At 40.9% G+C, this 22,481-nt stretch overlaps 1 protein-coding gene across 1 annotated transcript in view; it reads left to right on the top strand.

Moving 5' to 3' along the window:
* The window catches only part of oxtra (oxytocin receptor a), a 28,204-nt gene extending 6,159 nt beyond the window's left edge, over window positions 1–22,045 (top strand). Inside the window, exon 2 of the mRNA XM_061922694.1 lies at window positions 21,369–22,045. Within this exon, the coding sequence (XP_061778678.1) occupies window positions 21,369–21,622 (254 nt within the window). The 3' untranslated portion in view covers window positions 21,623–22,045. The remainder of the gene's footprint in view (window positions 1–21,368) is intronic.
* Window positions 22,046–22,481: the final 436 nt, after the last annotated feature.

Here is a 22,481-nt window from a genome sequence, read left to right as displayed (position 1 = left end):
TCTGCCGGTCACCCCCCACATTCGTTAGATGAGACATAAGATGGTTTTAAATTAACCCTGAAACAGAGTAACTTATCTTGATATTTTATTACCAAAGCTTTGGGAGACCAAATCTATGCACGACACATTCAATTCACATCGCCCTAGTTGATCTGACCATACTACGGAAGTTTCGCCTCTTACCCCCTCTCACTCGCCCCACTTCTTCTCCTCTCTCCCTCCTCCTAAGCCTGGGACATTTGAGATAAGAAGAGTGTTTTGACTTCTCGCTACATTCCAACCTTCAAGGTCTATGCATGGCCAATACTTAGCGGTTCTAAAATATGACTATGATTTAAAAATATATCTATCTCCATCAGCACCCACCTGTTCCCAATTAGCCTGCACACCTGTGGGATGTTCCAAATAAGTGTTTGATGAGCATTCCTCAACTTTATCAGTATTTATTCCCACCTTTCCCAACTTCTTTGTCACGTGTTGCTGGCATCAAATTCTAAAGTAAATGATTAAAAAGGGAATAAGCGGTAGAGAATGGATGGATGGATGATTATTTACAAAAAATATGTTGTATTTGTAGCATATTCAACTGAATATGGGTTGAAAATGATTTTCAAATCATTGTATTCCATTTATATTTACATCTAACACAATTTCCCAACTCATATGGAAACAAGGTTTGTAGTTGCTGGCACTCACATTCCACCTAGCTGAAAACTTGTGGTGTTTTCTCACGCCCCACCCTGACACCTTATCATGAACTCCCCACTATAAAAGTTGGTCCAATGATTAAACTTTAAAGATATCTGTATTTAATTTATGCAATAATGTTTAGCCCAACCAATAAGGGGAACCACACATGCCATGGGAAAAATAATCCCTGCCACCACAGAATGCATTTTTACGAGAGGATAAAGCCATATAATGTTAACTTAACATAGGAACCTATTTGGAACAAAACATACTTATCCATTTTTGTATCATGATGTTTGTGTAAATACAAATATATATATATATATATATATATATATATATATATATATATATATATATATATATATATATATATATACGTAACACCTGATATACCTTTAATACTTTAGTACAGGATCAAAGTCTGTGTACTACTTGTCCTCCGTGTAAATCAGTGGTTCTCAATTATTTTCTATCACGCCCTAGCGAGAAGACAAAAGTATGTTCACACACCCCCTGAACTGATTGCTTGATAAGACTACGATGCTTGATGAAATCAGCACAATACTACTTAAAGGGGGTTGGAAATATTCTTGAGTGTGATTTGCACTGACCACTAGGGGTCGCCAAACACACCATCAGTTGGTGTTTTGGCCCTTTATCACAATACACCCTTGTCCGAGGCTGACTCACCACACGTTGATCAGGCCTGGGTATGTGTTGTTCGGCGGCTCCATGCGGTCATTTTGTATCAGTGTCTTTAAATTTTAGCCACAGCCAGTAGCTGCTGCTTTTGGTGACAATGGCAAGTCCTTTGATTGCCTTCTGTTGGGCTTGATCTCTGATACACATCTCCTTTAGGAGCCCTGAAGTGGAGCTGGCTACAAAGCCTCTAAAGCCCACCTCTACTGGACGCATCCTTACGCTCCAGCCTAGCTCCTCTGCTTTGCAAGCCTTTTCTTTTCGTATGCCTTAATAATGGCAATTTCCCAACGGACCGTCAGTTCAACGATGAGGACACATTGCTGGTATTGGACCAGAGAACCAAGTTTTGTCGCAGGTTAATCACTGACCGCTCGCCTGTGTATCGGCTGGGAACATCTCTGCGCTGCTGATCCGCCTCCGCTTAGGATGGTTTCCTGCTGGCTCCGCTGTGGACGGGACTTTCGCGGCTGTGTTGGATCCACTATGGATTGAACTTTCACAGTATCATGTTAGACCCGCTCGGCATCCATTGTTTTCGGTCCCCTAGAGGGGGTGGGGGGTTGCCCACATATGTGGTCCTCTCCAAGGTTCTTTTAGTCATCATTGTCACCGACGTCCCACTGTGTGTGAGTTTTCCTTGCCCTTATGTGGGCCTACCGAGGATGTCGTAGTGGTTTGTGTTGCGGTTTGTGCAGCCCTTTGAGACACTAGTGATTAGATTAGATCAGATAGTACTTTATTTATTCCGTCAGGAGAGTTCCTTCAGGAAAATTTAAATTTTCAGCACAATCCCATTCAAGATCAGACAAACATTACAGGGAGACAGAACAGGATCGCTGACGGGTCTGCCGGCTTCCAGCGCCCCTTACAAAAAAGGTGCGATAAAGGTAAACAAAGGGGGGGGGAGAAAAAAAATAGAAGATTAAAACAAAATTAAAAAATCGGTCTAAGCCTGAGCCCCTGGAGAGGGGTGCAGACTGAGGCCAAGGGAAAAAAGCAACTCATAGCCATAGTACACATCCCTCTTACACACATGTAAGAGGGAAACATCAAACATCAAAGAACACAGAGGACATTAAAGACATTAAAAAAGCGGATACAACTAGACACTTCTACATGCTACAGCTATGAATAAAAAGTAAAAGAAACATATCGACTGTGGTGGCCTCTGCGGTGTTCCACACCATCGTCCGCTGGGGTGGAGGGAGCATGGCCAGAGACAGAAGCAGACCCAACAAAGCAACCAAGAGAGCCGACTCCACTCTCGGCCAGTGTCAAGTCCGAATGGATGAGCGAGGATACGTCCAAGGTGACTGAGGTATCCGACACCTGCTCACCCAGCCAAGACACCAAGAAGCCTCTCCGTCCCAGCGCTCAGTGCTAGCTCCGCAGCCCTGTCCCCTCATCCGCATTTCCTCCAGTCCCTCCAAATCGACTCTGGTGTGGCAGAGACCCAGCAGCTGGTCCCATGGCCAAAAGGCTCCCGGGAGGCAGATCCAGAAGTCCACAAAAAAGCACCACAGAGGTCACGAAAGTGCCCCCCCTTGTCACACAGTCCCAAAAGGCAAAAAAATATAATAACACATGAAAACAAGAGGGAAACACAAAAAGGATGACACAAGAGCACAGAGCTCCCGCCAACAGCAGCCACTACAGCAGCGCCATCTTGGATTTAGGGCTATATAAATAAACATTGATTGATTGATTGATTTATAACCTCATTAATGCTAAACTGAAGGGTCATATGTGTACTCATACATTTCCTGGTTGAGTCTGTTCATTAGTTCAAGCAGTGATGTCACCTAGCTGGAGGCTTGTGTTTAAGAATAAAAAATATGCTAATACTGTAAAGCTACCGCCGTGACACCTCACCACTATTTGAGAAGCACTGGGTTCGACAGGTGTGTTGCATTTGAGTCCTGCTGGGATAAATTCGATTGGCCAAATATAAGAGGAAATTGCAGGAATTCAACAAAGTTGCAAAGCCGCAAGATTGGGTGAGTTTGCATAAATTGCGTCGTAAAATCCCGGAGAGACTGACTAAAGAAATTTCAGCTAAAAACTATAATTGCAGGATGAAGCTGAAATGCAAAATTACCTTTTGCAGGTGAATGCCATTTTACTGTCTCTAAATTCTTGAAAGACAAACTGTTCAATGTTGCCGTTTGTACACAACTTCATGTTCTCTAACAAAGCGCATGACAACTAAATTCCCAAGTATTAATGGACCAATATTTCTTCTGGATTTTATTAAAATTGGACTCTTCTCAGAAGGAAGTGGCAACTGCGGCTTAGAGTGCCATCAACAGGAAGGCTGTATGAGTCATCGCAGCAAGGCATGTTGTATGGCCTGGTGTGAGTGACGAAAAGAAAAGCTTTGCATGTGTAAAGAATGAATATTGTGTTTTATTACCGGTAGTTTAGCAAAATATTAGAAATAATCTAAGTCTGACACTAGATCTGACCAATGGGCATAAACTGATGAAGCCTACTCAAATGAGAGGCCAAACGTCTTCCTAAGACAAGCCAAACAGTCCAGTTGCGATCGATTGAATTCCCAGAGAGAGATCTGACCAAGGAGAAGCAGGTAGTTGATGAAAAGTATAGGGCCGAGCCCTAGGTTACATCTGGAGATAGGGGGGATGAATGAGATGAGAATGATTTTAACTGGATGAACTGAGTACATTCGTACTCAGAAAGATAGGAAACCAGGCTAGGAGTGTGTCTGATAAACCTAGCCGGTGAAGGAGGGTGGAATCCATCCATCCATCCATTTTCTATCGTGTTCGGGACACGCAGAGCCTATCTCAGCTGCATTCGGGAGGAAGGCAGTGTACACCCTTGACAAACCGCTATCTTATCGCAGGGCCAACACAGACAGACAAACAAAAATTAACACACGAGGGCCAATTTAGTCTTGCCAATCAACCTATCCCCAGGTGCATTTCTTTGGAGGTGGGAGGAAGCTGGAGTACCCGGCGGGAACCCACGCAGTCACGGGGAGAACATGCAAACTCCACACAGACAGATCCCGAGCGCAGGATCGAACCCAGGACTTTCGTATAGTGAGGCAGACGCACTAACCCGTCTTCCACCATGGAATGACAAATGGTGTCAAATAGGGCGCTCAGATCAAGGGGGATGAGAATGGATTTGAGTCCCGAGTCAGCTGCCAATACAAGGTCATTTGTAATTTTGACAAGAGCTGTTTCTGTACTGAGGTGAGGGCGTAAAACCGAACTGGAACTGTTCATAAAGGTTATTGCTGGAGAGAGTAGTAAAGCTACTGTTTTTTCTAGATCCAATGATACAAAATTCTGCCTTGACATGAAAGTCCCATAGGCGTGCTTGGTTAAGTGTGGTTTGGAAGCACCACCATAGGCATCCTGCCTCCGTCAAACAGCTATTATACCTTACATACATCAAAAATGTGCATATATTAAATATGTCAAATGGAAAGCTTGTCCCTTTTAAAATGCACAAGGCGCTCCCCAAGCTTCTATTATGTCCCTTGTCACACTGTAAGGTGTCATACGGCTAATCATTAATCAAATTAGTGTGCGCCACCACGCGCCCACAAAGCTTTATGTGTGTCCCGCGGGGCCGCGATGGAGTGCCTCGTTGACATTTAACAGCAATAAAGCTGCAGAAACGGACATTGTGAACTGTACGTCCTCATGGTTGTCGATCTGTATCCGACACGCATATAGGCCATGCCTACTTAAATTGGGATGCTTTAGGACAGGGGTGTCCGAAACCGTCAGGGATCTTGAACTCATGACCCGCAGGCCCGTGTTTACTGGCCCTCTACCTGGCGTTGTGGTTTAGTGTAAATGTCAGCTAATAGGACGAAAAACACGCTTTATTTCTTTTATTTTCTTTTTTTTGCATTTTAATGGGGAACTGCATTTTTGGGGGGGAATTTTGCCTATCGTTCACAATCATTCTGAGAGACAAGACACATATGGTTTTTTTAGAATCCTAAAGATTATAAAAAAAAAGGCTTGCAAAATGCATCTAATGGGAGTCACCGTTCAAAGCCCTCTAAAATAACTTCAAAAACCTCCATCAATGTTTTATACACACTGCAAGTGCAGTAGGAGACACATTCATAACAAGATGTAATATGTACAATATTTACAGTATTTTGGTCATTTTATGCATTAGCGGAACTTCTTTCCTCAGCGTATTTACTTCCGTTTCCAAAACAGCACAATTCCGACTTCTGGTTACTTCTTCCAGGAAACAGATACAAGTGTGTTCTAGTCATTGTCAGACTTGGTAACGGACAACAAAGTTGGTAATTTTTGACAAATGAAGATTACTAATCCTTCAGTGACCAAAACACACGCTGTCCCATTTGTTTGTTTTTGTTTAGTTTTGTCTGGTTTTGTTTTTTGTTTTGTTTGTGTCATTCTTTTTTTGTTTTGTCCAATTTTCTTTTGGTTTGCCTTGTTGTTGTTTTTTTTTTTTCCGTTTTTTTTTTTTGTCTTGTTTTGTTTGTTTTTGTTTTTTGTTGAGTTTCGTTTCCTTTGGGTTTTTTTTTGTTTCATTTTGTTTTGTTGTGTCTCCTTTTATTCGGTTTTGTTTTGTTTCGTTTGTATTATTTTGTCTCATTTTGTCTTGTTTCATTTGGAAGTCTATTTAATGAGGTTAGTGATTAAATAAGTAGATACCATATTTTTCGGACTATAAGTTGCAGTTTTTTCATAGTTTGGCCAGGGGTGCGACTTATACTCAGGAGCGACTTATGTGGGAAATTATTAACACATTATCATAATGTATCAAATAATATTATTTAGCTCATTCACGTAAGAGACTACACGTATAAGATTTCATGGGATTTAGCGATTAGGAATTGCCTTTCAAATGTCTATTCTTGGTGTTGGGTTTTATCAAATAAATTCCCCCAAAAATGCGACTTATACTCGTGCGACTTATAATTGTTTTTTCCTTCTTTATTATGCATTTTCGGCAGGTGCGACTTGTACTCCAGAGCGACTTATACTCCAAAAAATACGGTACTTTAATTCCACTCATTCATGAATTGAAAAGAACATTAAATCAGGTCCAATAAAAGAGAGATGCTGTCAAAGACAATAATATTGACTTTTGATTGACTTATAAAATGTGGCATCTCACCGAGATGGGCTGTTTCTAATATTTAGTTCCTAGTTAAATAAGAAGCCCGGTACATACATCCACACGCACATTAAAGGTACAAATATACATATACATATACTGCACGTACAAAAGCAAATACAGTAGGCATACATACACTTTTGCTTGCAATCACGTTTCTTCAAACATATTAACATTGTTCCCCTAGTGGAGACCGGGTAAAACACGGCACACTGATGAAGCTTATACTATTTTTACTATAACAATCTAAGAGGTTTATATGGTCTGCTTCTCTTTCTCCCCCTCCATTTATCTGATTCTTTTGTGTTTCAAGTTTGCATTACATTTATGTGTTGTTGAATTTGAAACAATTGCATCGTTGATAATTGAGGTAATTATTGTTATTATTATTATTCAGTATCAATAAAAATGTCCGATAATATCGGATTGCCGATATTAATGGCCGATAAATGCTTTAAAATGTAATATCCGAAATTATCGGTATCGGCTTCAAAAAGTAAAATGTATGACTTTTTGAAACGCCACTGTATGGAGTGGTACACGGACGTAGGGAGAACAACGGAGCGCTAATAAGCCTTAAAGGCACTGCCTTTGCGTGCCAGCCCAATCATATACTATCTACAGCTATTCACACACACAAGTGAATGCAAATCATACTTGGTCAACAGCCATACAGGTCACACTGAGAGTGGCCGTATAAACAACTTAAACACTGTTACTAATATGCGCCACACTGTGAAGCCACACCAAACAACAATGACAAACACATGTTGGGAGAACATCCACACTGTAACACAACATAAACACAACAGAACAAATACCCAGAACCCTTTGCAGCACTAACTCTTCCAGGGCGCTACAATATACACCCCCGAAAGCCCCCTCTTCCCCCACCTCAACCCCGCCCCCTCCCAACCCCGCACACCTCAACCTCCTCATGCTCTCTCAGGGACAGCATGTCCCAAATTCCATGCTGCTTTTTTTACCAATGTCAAAAAAAATAATGTACTTTGTGACTGCAATAATAAATATGGTAGTGCCAATTTGGCATTTTTTTCCATAACTTGAGTTGATTTATTTTGGAAAACCTTGTCACATTGTTTAATGCATCCAGCGGGGCATCACAACAAAATTAGGAATAATAATTTGTTAATTCTACGACAGTATATATCGGTATTGGTTGATATCGGAATCGGTAATTAAGATGGACAGTATCGGAATATCGGATATCGACAAAAAATATCTAATTATCAATATTTTTATTTCTATTGGTATTTTTCGTGTTCCATTTATAGTGCAATGAAGTTCATTGTCAATCTGTGGTATTACTGTCTACTTCACTAACTTGTTCTTTGCTATCATTTTTCGTATCATACATCATATTTGCTGATTTAATTTACTGTTCTGTTCTTGTTTTTGTTGTTGTCTGTCTTATCCCCTTCTTGCTTTTGCATTTCCCCCCTTTGTTTTTCATCTTTCTGTCCCCTCCTGCTCCGGTCTGGCTATGCCAAACATTGAATAAATCCATTTTATAAAGTAAAAAACAAACAAAAATAAGGCATTGAATTATGCGTCAGGGGTATTTTAGAAGCACAAAAAGCTTATGGTGTTCTAAATAATTGATTTTCCTGTGCCTAAAAGAACCTATAGAATGGAGTTAAAACAAAAGGAAGAACACAGTGGTGGTAAACAAACAAGCTTTATTGTAGAAAATCCTCTTCTTCACAGAAAGCTTCTGAGCGAGCGACTGCCATTCTTGACTGTGTCGCCACGTCTTTAGGCAGCCTTTTAATTTAATTTGACCATTATTCTACACGATTGCAAGAAGGAGGCTGATGGCGTTTGTCCACGTGAACGACGCTCAGAAAATGCACACAAGTGTCAGACACACGTGCTGCTGTTTGTGTAAATAAATAGACCAGAGAGCCGCCTGTGTGCGGAGATCAGCATGCATTAGACGCACACTAATGTCAACTAGAGCAGACACACACCGACTCTGTTCCTGTTTGTTTTGTTACTCATAATTTGTTAGCACACAACTGTCTATTCGGCATAATAATTCATACATGTGCATCTCAGTCAGGCAGACTACTTGATTTTTGTTAGTAGTTCAATTTGAAAAGTGAAAGATTTTAGGAAAAGGGTCAAAGAGGTGACCCCAGGATGCAGAGACGGGAGGCCAGGTAGAATTACAAAAAGGGAAAATTTAAAGAGTCCAAAAAGTGTAACAAAAGGGGATGGGGCAGAAGTGCACACCATGAATAAACAAACAAAAACAGGTCCCTCAGTGGAAAGATCCCGAGCCCGGGATTGAACCCAGGACTACTCAAGACCTTTTTACTGTGAGGCAGACGCACTATCCCCTCTTCCACCGTGCTAAAAATCCGAATTTAAAAAAATTATTTGATATTTCCAGGTTGCAATTGAGGGGCCGGTTAATATTTTCCCATGTTGCTTGCAGACATACTTAAAGTTAAAGTTAAAGTACCATTGATTGTCACACACACACTAGATGTGGTGAAATTATCCTCTGCATTTGACCCATCATCCTCACCGCCTGGGAAGTGGAGGATTTAACCCCCAATTCCAACCTCTGATGCTGAGTACCAAGCAGGGAGGTAATAGGTCCCATTTTTATAGTCTTTGGTATGACTCCGCCGGGGTTTGAACTCACGACCTCAGGGCAGACACTCTAACCACGAGGCCACTGAGCATGTCACATACAAGTAACTTACACATACAGGTTACTTATAGATATAGGTTACTTACACATACAAGTTACTTGGAGATACATACAAATTACTTACACATACACATTACTTACAAATGCAAATTACTTATACATAAGAAAATGTATCGAGTATATCGAATATATTCGATAAATAGCGGGTTTGTCTGTGCGATACAGAAAATGACTATATCGTAGGTGTTATGTCAGGCTTGGCCCTGACAGTTTGTTTGGGTTTTAGTTTTTCCTCTGTGTGTTTAGTATTTCCTGTCCTTAGTTCCTGTCAGCACTCTTATTTTGGTTCGGCTTCCGTTTTGTCTCCATGTGTTCTGTTTTCCCCTCAGCTGCGGCTGATTGGCACCTGGCCACACCTGGTGTCAATCAGCCCACTTCTATTTGAGTCTGTTTTTGTCCTCCCGCCTGTTGCTGGATTATTGTCGTTGCCACATGTCGCTCTTGTCGTTGCTACCTGTCGTGTCGTATCTTTGCAGCGTAGCGGTAGGCTATATTTTCATTAGATGTTTGTAGCTTACTGTTTTTTGTTCCCTGCTTCTAATTTGTCTTGATACAACATCTAACGACTTCTGTAATGGTTCTGTTTATGCTTGCCTCCATGCTAAGACTTATTACCTAGTGGTAATATGAGAGAAATAAAATGCGAATCTGGTAACAAATGAAGGAAGAATAATTAATTCCCAAGAAAAACAGAACGGTGTCCATCATCTGGCGGTGGTTTGGCTTCAACTGGGAAGATGTTGAACAGACAACCGTAATATGTCAAGTATTATGGCTACAAAAAGTAGCATTACTACTAATGCAGCATCATTAGTAGTACTTTATTGATCACAGGGATCAATAAAGTACTTTCTATTCTATTCTATTCTATTCTATTCTATTCTATTCTATTCTATTCTATTTGAAAAGTCACCCGCTAGAGTAGGAAGAGTGCTTGAAACTCCGCAGGTCATCATTTGTGGCCTGTGCCACACCAACAAAATGCCCAAGCACCCATTTCTAGATTAACACCGTATGAAACAAATAGTCAACAACAGAAGGAGATAACGTCCGCAGTAACCTACCACATAGCGAAGGACATACACAATTTGATTTCCTATTATGCAGCTCATTTTTATTTGACAGTTATTGAAACATATTGTGTGACATCATGCAGAAAAGTGCACTTTATTTGTTTTAATCAATTGCAGTGGCGTTCTGTACAAAAAAGTGCACTTAATTTAGTGTAGTTTTGATATGTCATCTTAGTGACATCATGCACAAAAGTGCACTATTAGCTTGTTTTAAAATGTTTGGCAATCTTGCACTTTCTGTTTTGAAATTACATGAATGTTTGCTGTGCCACTGCTTAATAACTGTTTAATAAATACAGTTTTGGTCAATTGACTTAGTTGTGATTTCCATCTCTGCATGAAAGTTTACAATGAGCATATATTAATGCAGTATGAACAAGAATGTTTTAATGTAGACACATAGAATCATCATACTGCTGTGATTATATGCATCAAGAGTCCATTCAAGGCTAAGCCAAAATATCGAGATGTATATCCTGTATCGTGACATTGCCTAAACATTTCGAGATATTAATAAAAGGCCATATTGCCCAGCCCTACTTACACATACATGTTATTTACAAATACAAGTTTCTTACACATACACATTACTTACACATGCAAATTACTTACACATACAAGTTATTTACACATACAAATTACTTACACATACAAGTTTCTTACACATACACATTACTTACACATGCAAATTACTTACACATACAAGTTATTTACACATACAAATTAATTACACATAAAGTTACTTACACATACAAATTACTTACACATACAAGTTACTTACACATACAAAGTTACTTACGCCTCCACATCAGTTACACAAACAAGTTACTTACACACACAAATTACTTACACATACAAGTTACTTACACATAAAAGTTACTTACACATACAAGATTACTTACCTACGCATTACATAAGCATTCAAGTTACTTACCTATAAGAATTACTTACACATACAAGTTACTTACGCGTACAAGTTACTTACCCATACAAATTACTTACACGTACAGGTTACTTGCACATAGACATTATTTACACATACAAATTACTTACACATACAGGGTATAGCTCGAATGGTAGAGCGGTCGTGCCAGCAACTTGAGGGTTGTAGGTTCGATCCCCGCTTGCACAATCCTAGTCACTGCCGTTGTGTCCTTGGGCAATACACTTTACCCACCTGCTCCCAGTGACACCCACACTGGTTTAAATGTAAAAATTAGATATTGGGTTTCACTGTGTGAAGCGCTTTGAGTCACTTTGAGAAAAAGCGCTATATAAATATACTTCACTTCACTTCACTTCACTTCACTTACACATACATAGTTATTTACACATACTCGTTACTTACACATACAAGTTACTTACACATACAAAGTTACTTTCCTACACATTACATACGCATACAAGTTACTTACCTATACAAATTACTTACACATACAAATGACTTACACATACAAGTTACTTACACATACATAGTTATTTATACGTACAAGTTACTTACACATAACAATTACTTACACATACAGGTTAATTGCACATAGAAGTTATTTACACATACAAATTACTTACACATACAAGTTACTTACACATACATAGTTATTTACACATACAAGTTACTTACACATAACAATTACTTACACATACAAAGTTACTTACCTACACATTACATACGCATACAAGTTACTTACCTATATAAAGTTACTTACCTACACATTACATACGCACACAAGTTACTTACATATACAAATTACTTACACATACAAATTACTTACACATACAAATTACTTACAAATAGAGGTTACTTACACATACTGTACATAGTTATTTACACATACAAATTACTTACTCATAACAATTACTTACACATACAAAGTTATTTACCTACACATTACATACGCATACAAGTTACTTCCACATATAAGTTACTTACACATACAAATTACTTCCACATACAAGTTACTTACACATACAAAGTTACTTACCCATACAAATTACTTTCACATACAAGTTAGTTACCCATTCAATTTACTTCCACATACAAGTCACTTACACATACAAATTACTTACACATACAAGTTAATTGCACATAGATATTATTTAAACATACAAATTACTTACACATACAAGTTACTTACACATGCAAAGTTACTTACACATACAGAGTTACTTACACATACACATGACTAACACATACAAATTACTTACATATACAAAGTAGCCAAGGGTTGTTACTAAAAATATGTTAGTGTTTTTCATACCTACCATTGTTTTCTGTTTGATTAATTCAAGCCTATTCTAACATTCATCTTCAAACTAATAAAAGGATGCATGATGTGTGCTGATATGATATCGGATCAATCCTGGTATTGGCCAATACCCAATGTGCTCAATTATCGGTATCGGTATAGTGAAAAGTTGTATTGGGACACCCATGTGTAAGACATACATTATTACATTATTAAAAAACATTATTTTAGTCAAGTTTTTACCAAAAACATAAAGCAAACATTAACTTTTCATGCCAACAATGTTCTTATGGGCTACAAAAAGGATATCCCTCCTGTTGATAGCTAGGTTAACTTACTGGCTAAAGTTTTCTCGTTCCAACTTGCAGCATTGTTCTCATGCAGTTTAGTTTGGGCACTCAAAACTGTTCGCCCCATCAGCCACGTTTTAGGAAATATCCACATTTTCACTTTGTGTGCGGCCGTGCATCCCGATACTTGTGTCCACTGAGTATGACAAATGCAAGCTTTGGCAAAGCGGATGTTCTTTTTCAGCGATGCTTCACACAGCTCCACTTGACTCCCTTTTTGCAATTTCCTTCTCCAGCCTGTCCAATTGTCAAGTGTTAAAATGGCCTCCTTCTGCCCTTTTCTGGCGCAACATCTCATTTGCTCTTTGGCTCGGCTTCATCATCCTCATTATCATCATTATGATCATCACCATCATCGTCGTCTTCAAAATCATTATCATTATTTTTAATGGCAGTAATTGCATGGCGAAATCGACGCATTTAGCGTGGATTTCACATTTAGACGCTTTGACTACGAAGTGAAAGCTATCAGAAACACAAGGTGTGAAAAAACATTCCCCTGCTGAGCCTGGTGACTCAAACTGGCTGGTATTGATCTGCATTCAGTGTTCAATAGGCATTAGAGTTGTACGGTATACCGGTACTCGTATAGTATCGCGATACTAATGAATCAAAAACGGTACTATAATCCGTTTGAAAAGTACCGGTTCTCGGTTGATTTATTTATTAATTTATTTAGCGGGCATGATGGTGTCCGTCACGTTATGACGGGTTTAAGTGCAGAGGAGCATGTTCGGCAGTGCACAATTACAGAGTACTTACAAGCAGACACAGTTTGTAGACAGAAAAGTGAGGATGGACGCAGTTTGAGCTAAAACTGACAATAAAGGTGTAATGTGCAGTAGCATATCTACTCGATACTACTATGATTACATCAATATTTTTTATTGTCCCAAAATCTTCTTTCCTTATTTTAAAATTCATGTTATATTTATAAACTCAGTAAATACGTCCCAGGACACATGGGGACTTTGAATATGACCAATGTGTGATCCTGTAACTGATTGGTATCGGATTGATACCTACATTTGTGGTGTCATCTAAAACTAATGAAAAGTATCCAAACATCCAAAGAATAAGTGATTATTACATTTTAACAGAAGTGTAGATAGAACATGTTAAAACAGAAAATTACCAGATATTAACAGTAAATGAACAAGTGGATTTTGACAAAATAATAGAATGAGAAATGGCACCATATATTACTGCATACATCAGCAGACTAACTAGGAGCCTTTCTTTGCTTACTTACTATTAAAAGAGAAATTGTCTTGTATGTCCACTATTTTTTAAGGACGGAATTGTTCTTTAAACGCAATAAGAAACTTATGTTAAGTGTTTTTTTGTGAAAATAAAGCCAATAATGCCATTTTTTGTATTTTGGTACCTGTACTGGTACCAAAATATTGGTATTGAGACAACCCTAATAAAGCCCAATAATCACCTAACAACAACTGTTTACTTGGCATCCACAAAACGTATTTGATAAACATGCCATTATGCTTTGCTGTTATTATGTTTTTTATCTGACATTTCAGGAAAACGACAATGCAAATTCATTCAGACATAATGAAAATACATCTTAGCAATAATCTACAATTACATATTAAATAATACAGCAAAAGCAGCATTCCTTCGCTTTCTCCTTCTCAGATTTACTCAACCGCTTTGTTGCCAAGCAGGAAATATTTGCATAAATGGTCCCCCCCACAACACTGTTCAACCATTGACGAACTAGAACTGACAGAAACTGGAAGAGAGACAAAATGAAAACAAGTTAAGTATTAAAAGAGAAGTGTGCTCATACATCATCGTGGATTTGAAACATTGCTCTGTATCATATTTTAGGTTTAATAAAACTGGTTATGGTTGACCTCAAAATGGTTTGAATTAAAAAAAAAAGTTCCTGTGTGACTGAGATAATTAATAAAAAAGTACAATGAGAAGTGTTTTAATACACATTAATTTTGCATTGGAATCCCTGCTCTGTATTAAATATAAGATCAACTAGACCAGTGCCAAAAGTCTGGTTCACCTTTGAACTGTTTAATCCAAAAATATGGAAAATAAATACGTTGTATTTTTTTCAAGAAGGGTATTTATTTAAAATAAGCATTGTCACTTCTCAGTATTAAATATAATGTTGCGATCTGCTGCTCAGATCTTCACGTGTTTGTTTTTTCATTCTCTGTCTGACCCGTTTATTTCCTGTTTTTATCCATCACTATGGTTACACATCAGTCCACCTGCTAGTCTCGCCCCGCACACCTGCTAATAATTATCACCCTCCTATTTAAGCTCACCTTTTCTGTTCACTCATTCTCGGATCCTAATTTGCCCACGCGCATCAGTGACGACTCTCATCATTCGTATGTATTTTCTCGCTAGCTCTCACGCCAAGCCACTTTATTGTCTAGCTTTCATGCTAAATGTTTTGTTTACTCTTTTGTGTCCTCGTACCAAGTTCTAGTTTTCCTTGTTTTATCCTAGCTTTCACGCTAGCGTCTTTTGTTTACTTTTTCTCTTTACACCAGTATTTTTGTTCATAGACTTTTGTTATTAAATACCCTTTATCTTACCTATGCTGTGTTCTGCTTCGACGCATCCACGGGAAAACCACACCGGCATTACAATGCCGAAGAAGAGTCTTCACAGTAGGATCCGAGCATCAAGTTGTTTTTCCGCGTCGAAACCACGGGAGGAACCCTTCGACTTAGGGTTGTGGTTGGAGCTCGTGGCTTGGGAGCAGGAAAGACTCGACTGTGGGCCTGAAGTCTCCTCCGAAGCCGTTCGCGCTGCCCCGAAGAAGCGGGGGGTCCAGTGGAGAGGTCCCCCGCGCGGCAGTAATGTTCCAGCACCACTTATTCCTCCCCATGGACACAGCAAGTTTCACCCCGTCCAGGATTCACCCGTCATTACCGGTAATCCTGCTTGTTTTTTTTCAAATCATTCCTTAAGCTGCCATGACACTTTTTCTGACACAAGCGATGACGTCATTTGGGGAACGCCCACCGGTGACGCAACACCGGCCTCTGTTGATGACATTTTTTCAGAAGATTTTTTTATTGTGGACGATATATCTCAGCCATTTTCCAAAAACTTGGACAGTAATAATACTTTCACACAGTATCAGGACATTTATATTGATTCTAGTCACCCTCAGTATATTGTTAATTGTCAAGATCAGCCTCCCATTACTTTGGCCCCGCCCACATCTCAGCCTATTTCACGTCCTACCCCTACGTCACCTGATTTTGAAACTGACCTAGAAAAATATAGTCCTGCCTGGATGGACGAGTGGTACAGGAGAGTTTTGATTGAACTGGAGCTGGAGGAGAAATTTCTTGCTGCTCAGAACAATCCTCTCCTCATACAGACTAATGGGGTGGAGTCTGCCCTCCTCCAAACCTCCCACCGCCCGCCCTTACGGTCAGCCTCTATCCAACGGGACCCCGTCTGGAATCCGGGTCTCGAGGGGAGGGCCAGTATTACTACTAAGCCTCCTAGACCTCCACCACCGGTGTTCACCCCTGTTAAACCTGTTAAGCCACTACGGCCTCCTAGACCTCCTCCACCGGTGTTCTCCCCGGTCAAGTCACGCCCTCTTAGACCTCCTCCACCTGTGTTCCGTCCGTGCCCTAGTTCTAGTTTTAGTCACAGTCTCTCTCAGAGTTCGAGTCCCAGCCTTCTTCGTAGCCCATGCTCTAGTCCTACTCGTAGACCGACTTGTAGACTGAGTCGTAGTCCAAGTCCTGGTCCGAGTTTCCGTTCTGATTCTAGTTGTAGTCCTAGTCTTTCTCGTAGTCGTCGTAGTCCTAGTTCCACTCGTAGACTGATCCGTAGTCCGAGTCCTGTTTCGAGTCCGGTCCCGAGTCTTGTTTCTTGCCTTTGTAATATTAGTACTGATTCCCCTCGTGGTCTTAGTCCGAACCCTAGTCCTTACCCAAGTTCTTGTCCGAGCCCCAGTGTTACTGTAAGTCCTAGTCTTTGTCCTAGTCCTTGCCCGAGCACCAGTTTGATTGTTAGTCCCAGTCCTTGCCCAAGCCCTAGTTTGACCGTTTGTCCTAGTTCTTGCCCAAGCCCTGGTATGACTGTAAGTCCTGGTCGTTGCCCAAGCCCTTCTCAAAGCACTAGTGTGATTGTAAGTCCTGGTCCTCTCTCAAGTCCTTGCCCGAGTCCTAGTGTTTGTCTTATCACTCATCATAGTCCTAGTCCTGCTCACAGCCAGTCCCCTAGTTCTCCTCGGCAGACCCCTGTGCCTGCTCCTCGGCTGAAGCCGACACCTGCTCCTCGGCTGAAGCCGACACCTGCTCCTCGGCTGAAGCCGACACCTGCTCCTCGGCTGAAGCCGACACCTGCTCCTCGGCTGAAGCCGACACCTGCTCCCAGTCTGGTTCTCACACCAGCACATGACTCTGACCTGGTTTTCACACCAGAAAATGTTTCTAGCCTTGTTCTCACGCCAGTTTCAGACTCTAAACTGGTTCTCACGCCAGCACCAGTTCCTAAGCTGGAGCCCACTCCGGTACCAGCACCACGACAGGTACCGGTGCCAGCTCCGTGCCGCCAAGCACCGGTGCCAGCTCCGCGCCGCCAAGCACCGCCGACGACGGGGCTGGAGCCCACACCAGCGCCGACGACGGGGCTGGAGCCCACACCAGCGCCGACGGCGGGGCTGGAGCCCACACCAGCGCCGACGGCGGGGCTGGAGCCCACACCAGCGCCGACGGCGGGGCTGGAGCCCACACCAGCGCCGACGACGGGGCTGGAGCCCACACCAGCGTCGACGACGGGGCTGGAGCCCACACCAGCGTCGACGACGGGGCTGGAGCCCACACCAGCACCACCGACGACTCCTGCGGCTCCCAGGCCGCCTCCGACGACTCCTGCGGCTCCCAGGCCGCCTCCGACGACTCCTGCGGCTCCCAGGCCGCCTCCGACGACTCCTGCGGCTCCCAGGCCGCCTCCGACGACTCCTGCGGCTCCCAGGCCGCCTCCGACGCCTTCTTCGGCTGCAGCACCCGCATCATCCTCGCCAGCTGCACTCGGGCCTGCTTTGGCTGCAGTCCCCGTACCCTCGCCTGCTGGGATTTCGGTGCTGAGGCGTCGTCCACCACGTCGACCACGGGCGTGGCCTCTGCGAGGTCATCCTCCTCGCCAGATACTCCCTCCTCCATGTCGGCCACGGATGTGGCCGTGCCCGGGTCGTCCGCCTCGCCGGGCACCTCATCCTGCGAGGCGGCCACTAATGTGGCCTTTTCGAGGTCGCCCGCCAAAACTTTTTCGGCAGCAGCGTTCCACCCGCCGCCGCCACATGATGTGTCCTCGGTGGATTCGGGGACATGCGATCTGGCGACCCTCCACCGTGGCCTCCCTCCGCCCTCCCTTCGTTTGTGAACTTTCTGGTTTTGGGGAGGGGGTTCAAGTTTTGTTTGTTTTTTAAGACATCTGGTATCTGTCTTTTGTTGGGGGGGAATACTGTTGCGATCTGCTGCTCAGATCTTCACGTGTTTGTTTTTTCATTCTCTGTCTGACCCGTTTATTTCCTGTTTTTATCCATCACTATGGTTACACATCAGTCCACCTGCTAGTCTCGCCCCGCACACCTGCTAATAATTATCACCCTCCTATTTAAGCTCACCTTTTCTGTTCACTCATTCTCGGATCCTAATTTGCCCACGCGCATCAGTGACGACTCTCATCATTCGTATGTATTTTCTCGCTAGCTCTCACGCCAAGCCACTTTATTGTCTAGCTTTCATGCTAAATGTTTTGTTTACTCTTTTGTGTCCTCGTACCAAGTTCTAGTTTTCCTTGTTTTATCCTAGCTTTCACGCTAGCGTCTTTTGTTTACTTTTTCTCTTTACACCAGTATTTTTGTTCATAGACTTTTGTTATTAAATACCCTTTATCTTACCTATGCTGTGTTCTGCTTCGACGCATCCACGGGAAAACCACACCGGCATTACAATGCCGAAGAAGAGTCTTCACATATAAGGAATGTAACTCATTCCAGGATACTGGGCGACCTCTGAATTGTTCAGGTTTCCCCAAAAATGGTTATGGTATGGATTAAAAAATATATAGTTTATTCTAAACGTTGAGCCTTAATAGTCAAATATTTTGAATTTCCGCCATTGCATATAGACAGACAGAACACAGATACATCATTATCATTAGTATTATTACATTTGTTATTATCATTATCATTGTTTTGTCACACTTCTTTCAAAAAATGGACGGCCAAACTGGACAAATTAAAAAAAAAATACATTTAAACTATACTTACTTAGGTATTTAAGTATTTTATTTACTTTCTGTCATTAATGCATTATAATTGGAATGAAATACATAAATGTGTAATTAAATGTGTCATTAAATGAGTTAAAAATGTCATAATTTAAATAATATTACCATATCTCCTTGAATTGCCGCAGGGCATATAGTATGCGCCTGCCTTGAATTACTGCCGGGTCAAACTCGCTTCGCAAAATAATTAGCGCATGCTCAGTATTACCGCCTGGTCAAACTCGTGATGTCACGAGTGACACTTCCCCTGTCATCATTTTCAAAATGGAGGAGTCTGATTTCAATACTGGTAATTTGAAATCGCATAAAAGGAAGAAGACTAAGAGCTATTCAGTAGGATTTAAGGTCCAAGCTTACATCACACTCAATTTTTTACTACACGCCTTTGGTAAGTGCCGGAGTGAGAAGAGGTTTTAAATTAATTAGCGCATGCTTACTTTTACTGCAGGCCTTTGGTAAGCGCAGGAGTGAGAAGAGGTTTTAGAATAATTAGCGCATGCTTACTTTTACCGCATGCCTTTGGTAAACGCAGGATTGAGAAGAGGTTTTAAATTAATTGATCGCCCTGGCGGCAATTCAAGGAAATACGGTAATTACACTTTGCATTACTTCATTAATTATTTCAAAATTGTATTATTTCACAATTGAATTAATTAGTGCTTTCATTATTATCCATTGAATTGACTAATGATACATTTTTAAAATGTTTTAAATATTTGTTGAATTTTTTACCCACTTGGTTCTTGATACACAAATAGCGTCATGTGAAAAGTCAAAGTGCTTGATGACAGCCACAGTTTAAACCTGGAACAGATCACCTCTCATTATTCCCAATGGTATTTTTTAATGACAATTTTTCTTCTCCAAGTTTTGTAAACACGTCTTATAGTTAAAGGGGAACATTATCACAATTTCAAAAGGGTTAAAAACAATAAAAATCAGTTCCCAGTGGCTTGTTGTATTTTTTGAATTTTCTTTCAAAATTTTACCGGTCCCGGAATATCCCGAAATAAAGCTTTTAAGTGCCTTGTTTTCGCTATCTTCGAAACCACTATCCATTTCCCTGTGACGTCATACAGTGCTGCCAATACAAACAACATGGCGGTTACCACAGCAAGATATAGCGAGATTAGCTCGGATTCAGACTCGGATTTTAGCGGCTTAAGCGATTCAACAGATTACGCATGTATTGAAACAGAGGGTCGGAGTATGGAGGCAGATAGCGAAAACGAAATTGAAGAAGAAATTGAAGCTATTGTGCGAGTAGCTATTGACGCTATTCGGCCATAGCGTGGGTGTACCTAATAAAGTGGCCCATAGCATGGCTGCCTTATTAGCATCGCCGGTAAAATGTGCAGACCAAACGATCAGGACTTTCGCATCTTGTGACACTGGAGCAACTTAAATCCGTCGATTGGTAAGTGTTTGTTTCGCATTAAATGTGGGTATCTAGTTTCAAATGTACATACAGCTAGCGTAAATAGCATGTTAGCATCGATTAGCGTAGTATGTTAGCATCGATTAGCTGGCAGTCATGCCGTGACCAAATATGTCTGATTAGCACATAAATCAACAACATCAACAAAACTCACCTTTGTGATTTTGTTGACTTTATCGTTGCAAATGCATCTGCAGGTTATCCATACATCTCTGTGCCATGTCTGTTTTAGCATCGCCGGTCAAATGTGAAGACACTCTGGCACATTAAATGGGGGTCTGGCGGCAGATTTCTTGCCAGTGGTGCAACTTGAATCCCTCCCTGTTAGTGTTGTTACACCCTCCGACAACACACCGACGAGGCATGATGTCTCCAAGGTTCCAAAAAATAGTTGAAAAAACGGAAAATAACAGAGCTGAGACCCGGTGTTTGTAATGTGAAAATGAATATGGCGGGTGTGTTACCTCGGTGACGTCACATTCTGACGTCATCGCTAAAAGACCGATAAACAGAAAGGCGTTTAATTTGCCAAAATTCACCCATTTAGGGTTCGGAAATCGGTTAAAAAAATACATGGTCTTTTTTCTGCAACATCAAGGTATATATTGACGCTTGCATAGGTTTGGTGATAATGTTCCCCTTTAAACTTATCCGACCTGTGTCGTCCCACAGCCATGCCGTTCATCATCTCCATGCTGCTGGCCAGCCTCAACAGCTGCTGCAACCCTTGGATCTACATGTGCTTCGCGGGTCACCTCTTTCAAGACTTTAGGCAGAACTTCTTCTGCTGCTCTGCGCGCTACCTCAAGTCCTCGCGGTGCCGCTGCGAGCACGACTTGGACTCCAGTCACAAGAGCAACTCGTCTACCTTTGTCATCAAGAGCACGAGCAGCCAGAGGAGCATCACACAGACGTCCAGCACATGACTTCCTCTGAGGCTGCACATTGGACACAATGATGGCATGTACAGTAATAGGTATTTTCTAAGTAACTGTGGACCGAGCCAGCATTTCTCTTGATGATTTTTCCTGATCTTTGATGTACAAAGTGTATACAGACACAACATTAGGTACAGCTGCACACATTTTTATCCTTATTGGATGTAATAATTGGATGCATCACTTTGGCATCATAAAACATCCTTGGGTAAATTAAGTAATTTCATGACATTGCTTATTCCGTTGTAAGGTAATTGTTTATGTGTGATCATCGCCTCTCAAGTGCTTTCTTGCAACCATGTAAACATACATATACTGTACTGTATATATGTAAACATATGAAGTCTGTCACTGGCAATGGAAAATATGATGAAGACAATAAAGTGCATCTCAGGTTGTTTGACCACATAAGGCTGAGCAGAAACATCCAGTCTACAAATAACTGCTACAGCTATTAGATATAAGCCACACAGGCAATCTAAGGGAAGCTGCAATGATGATCGGGGAAAAAGATTATCTTAAGAATATATATACATATATATGTATATATGTGTACAGTATATATATATGTATACACACACATATTTGTGTACATATGTATATATATATATATATATATATATAAATATATATATATATATATATATATACATATGTATATATATATATATATATATATATATATATACATATGTATATATATATATATATATATATATATATATATATATATATATATATATATATATATATATATATATGTTCATCATAGATGTATTTCCACTGTTAGAGACGTCATCTAAGAATAATCCGGAAATAACATTGTATGATTTTTTTAATGATTTAG

The sequence above is a fragment of the Nerophis ophidion genome, linkage group LG16, assembly GCF_033978795.1.
Source record: "Nerophis ophidion isolate RoL-2023_Sa linkage group LG16, RoL_Noph_v1.0, whole genome shotgun sequence".
Lineage (NCBI taxonomy): Eukaryota > Metazoa > Chordata > Actinopteri > Syngnathiformes > Syngnathidae > Nerophis > Nerophis ophidion.
The sequence above is the reverse complement of the archived record's forward strand: the minus strand, read 5'-3'. Positions and strand labels throughout refer to the sequence as shown.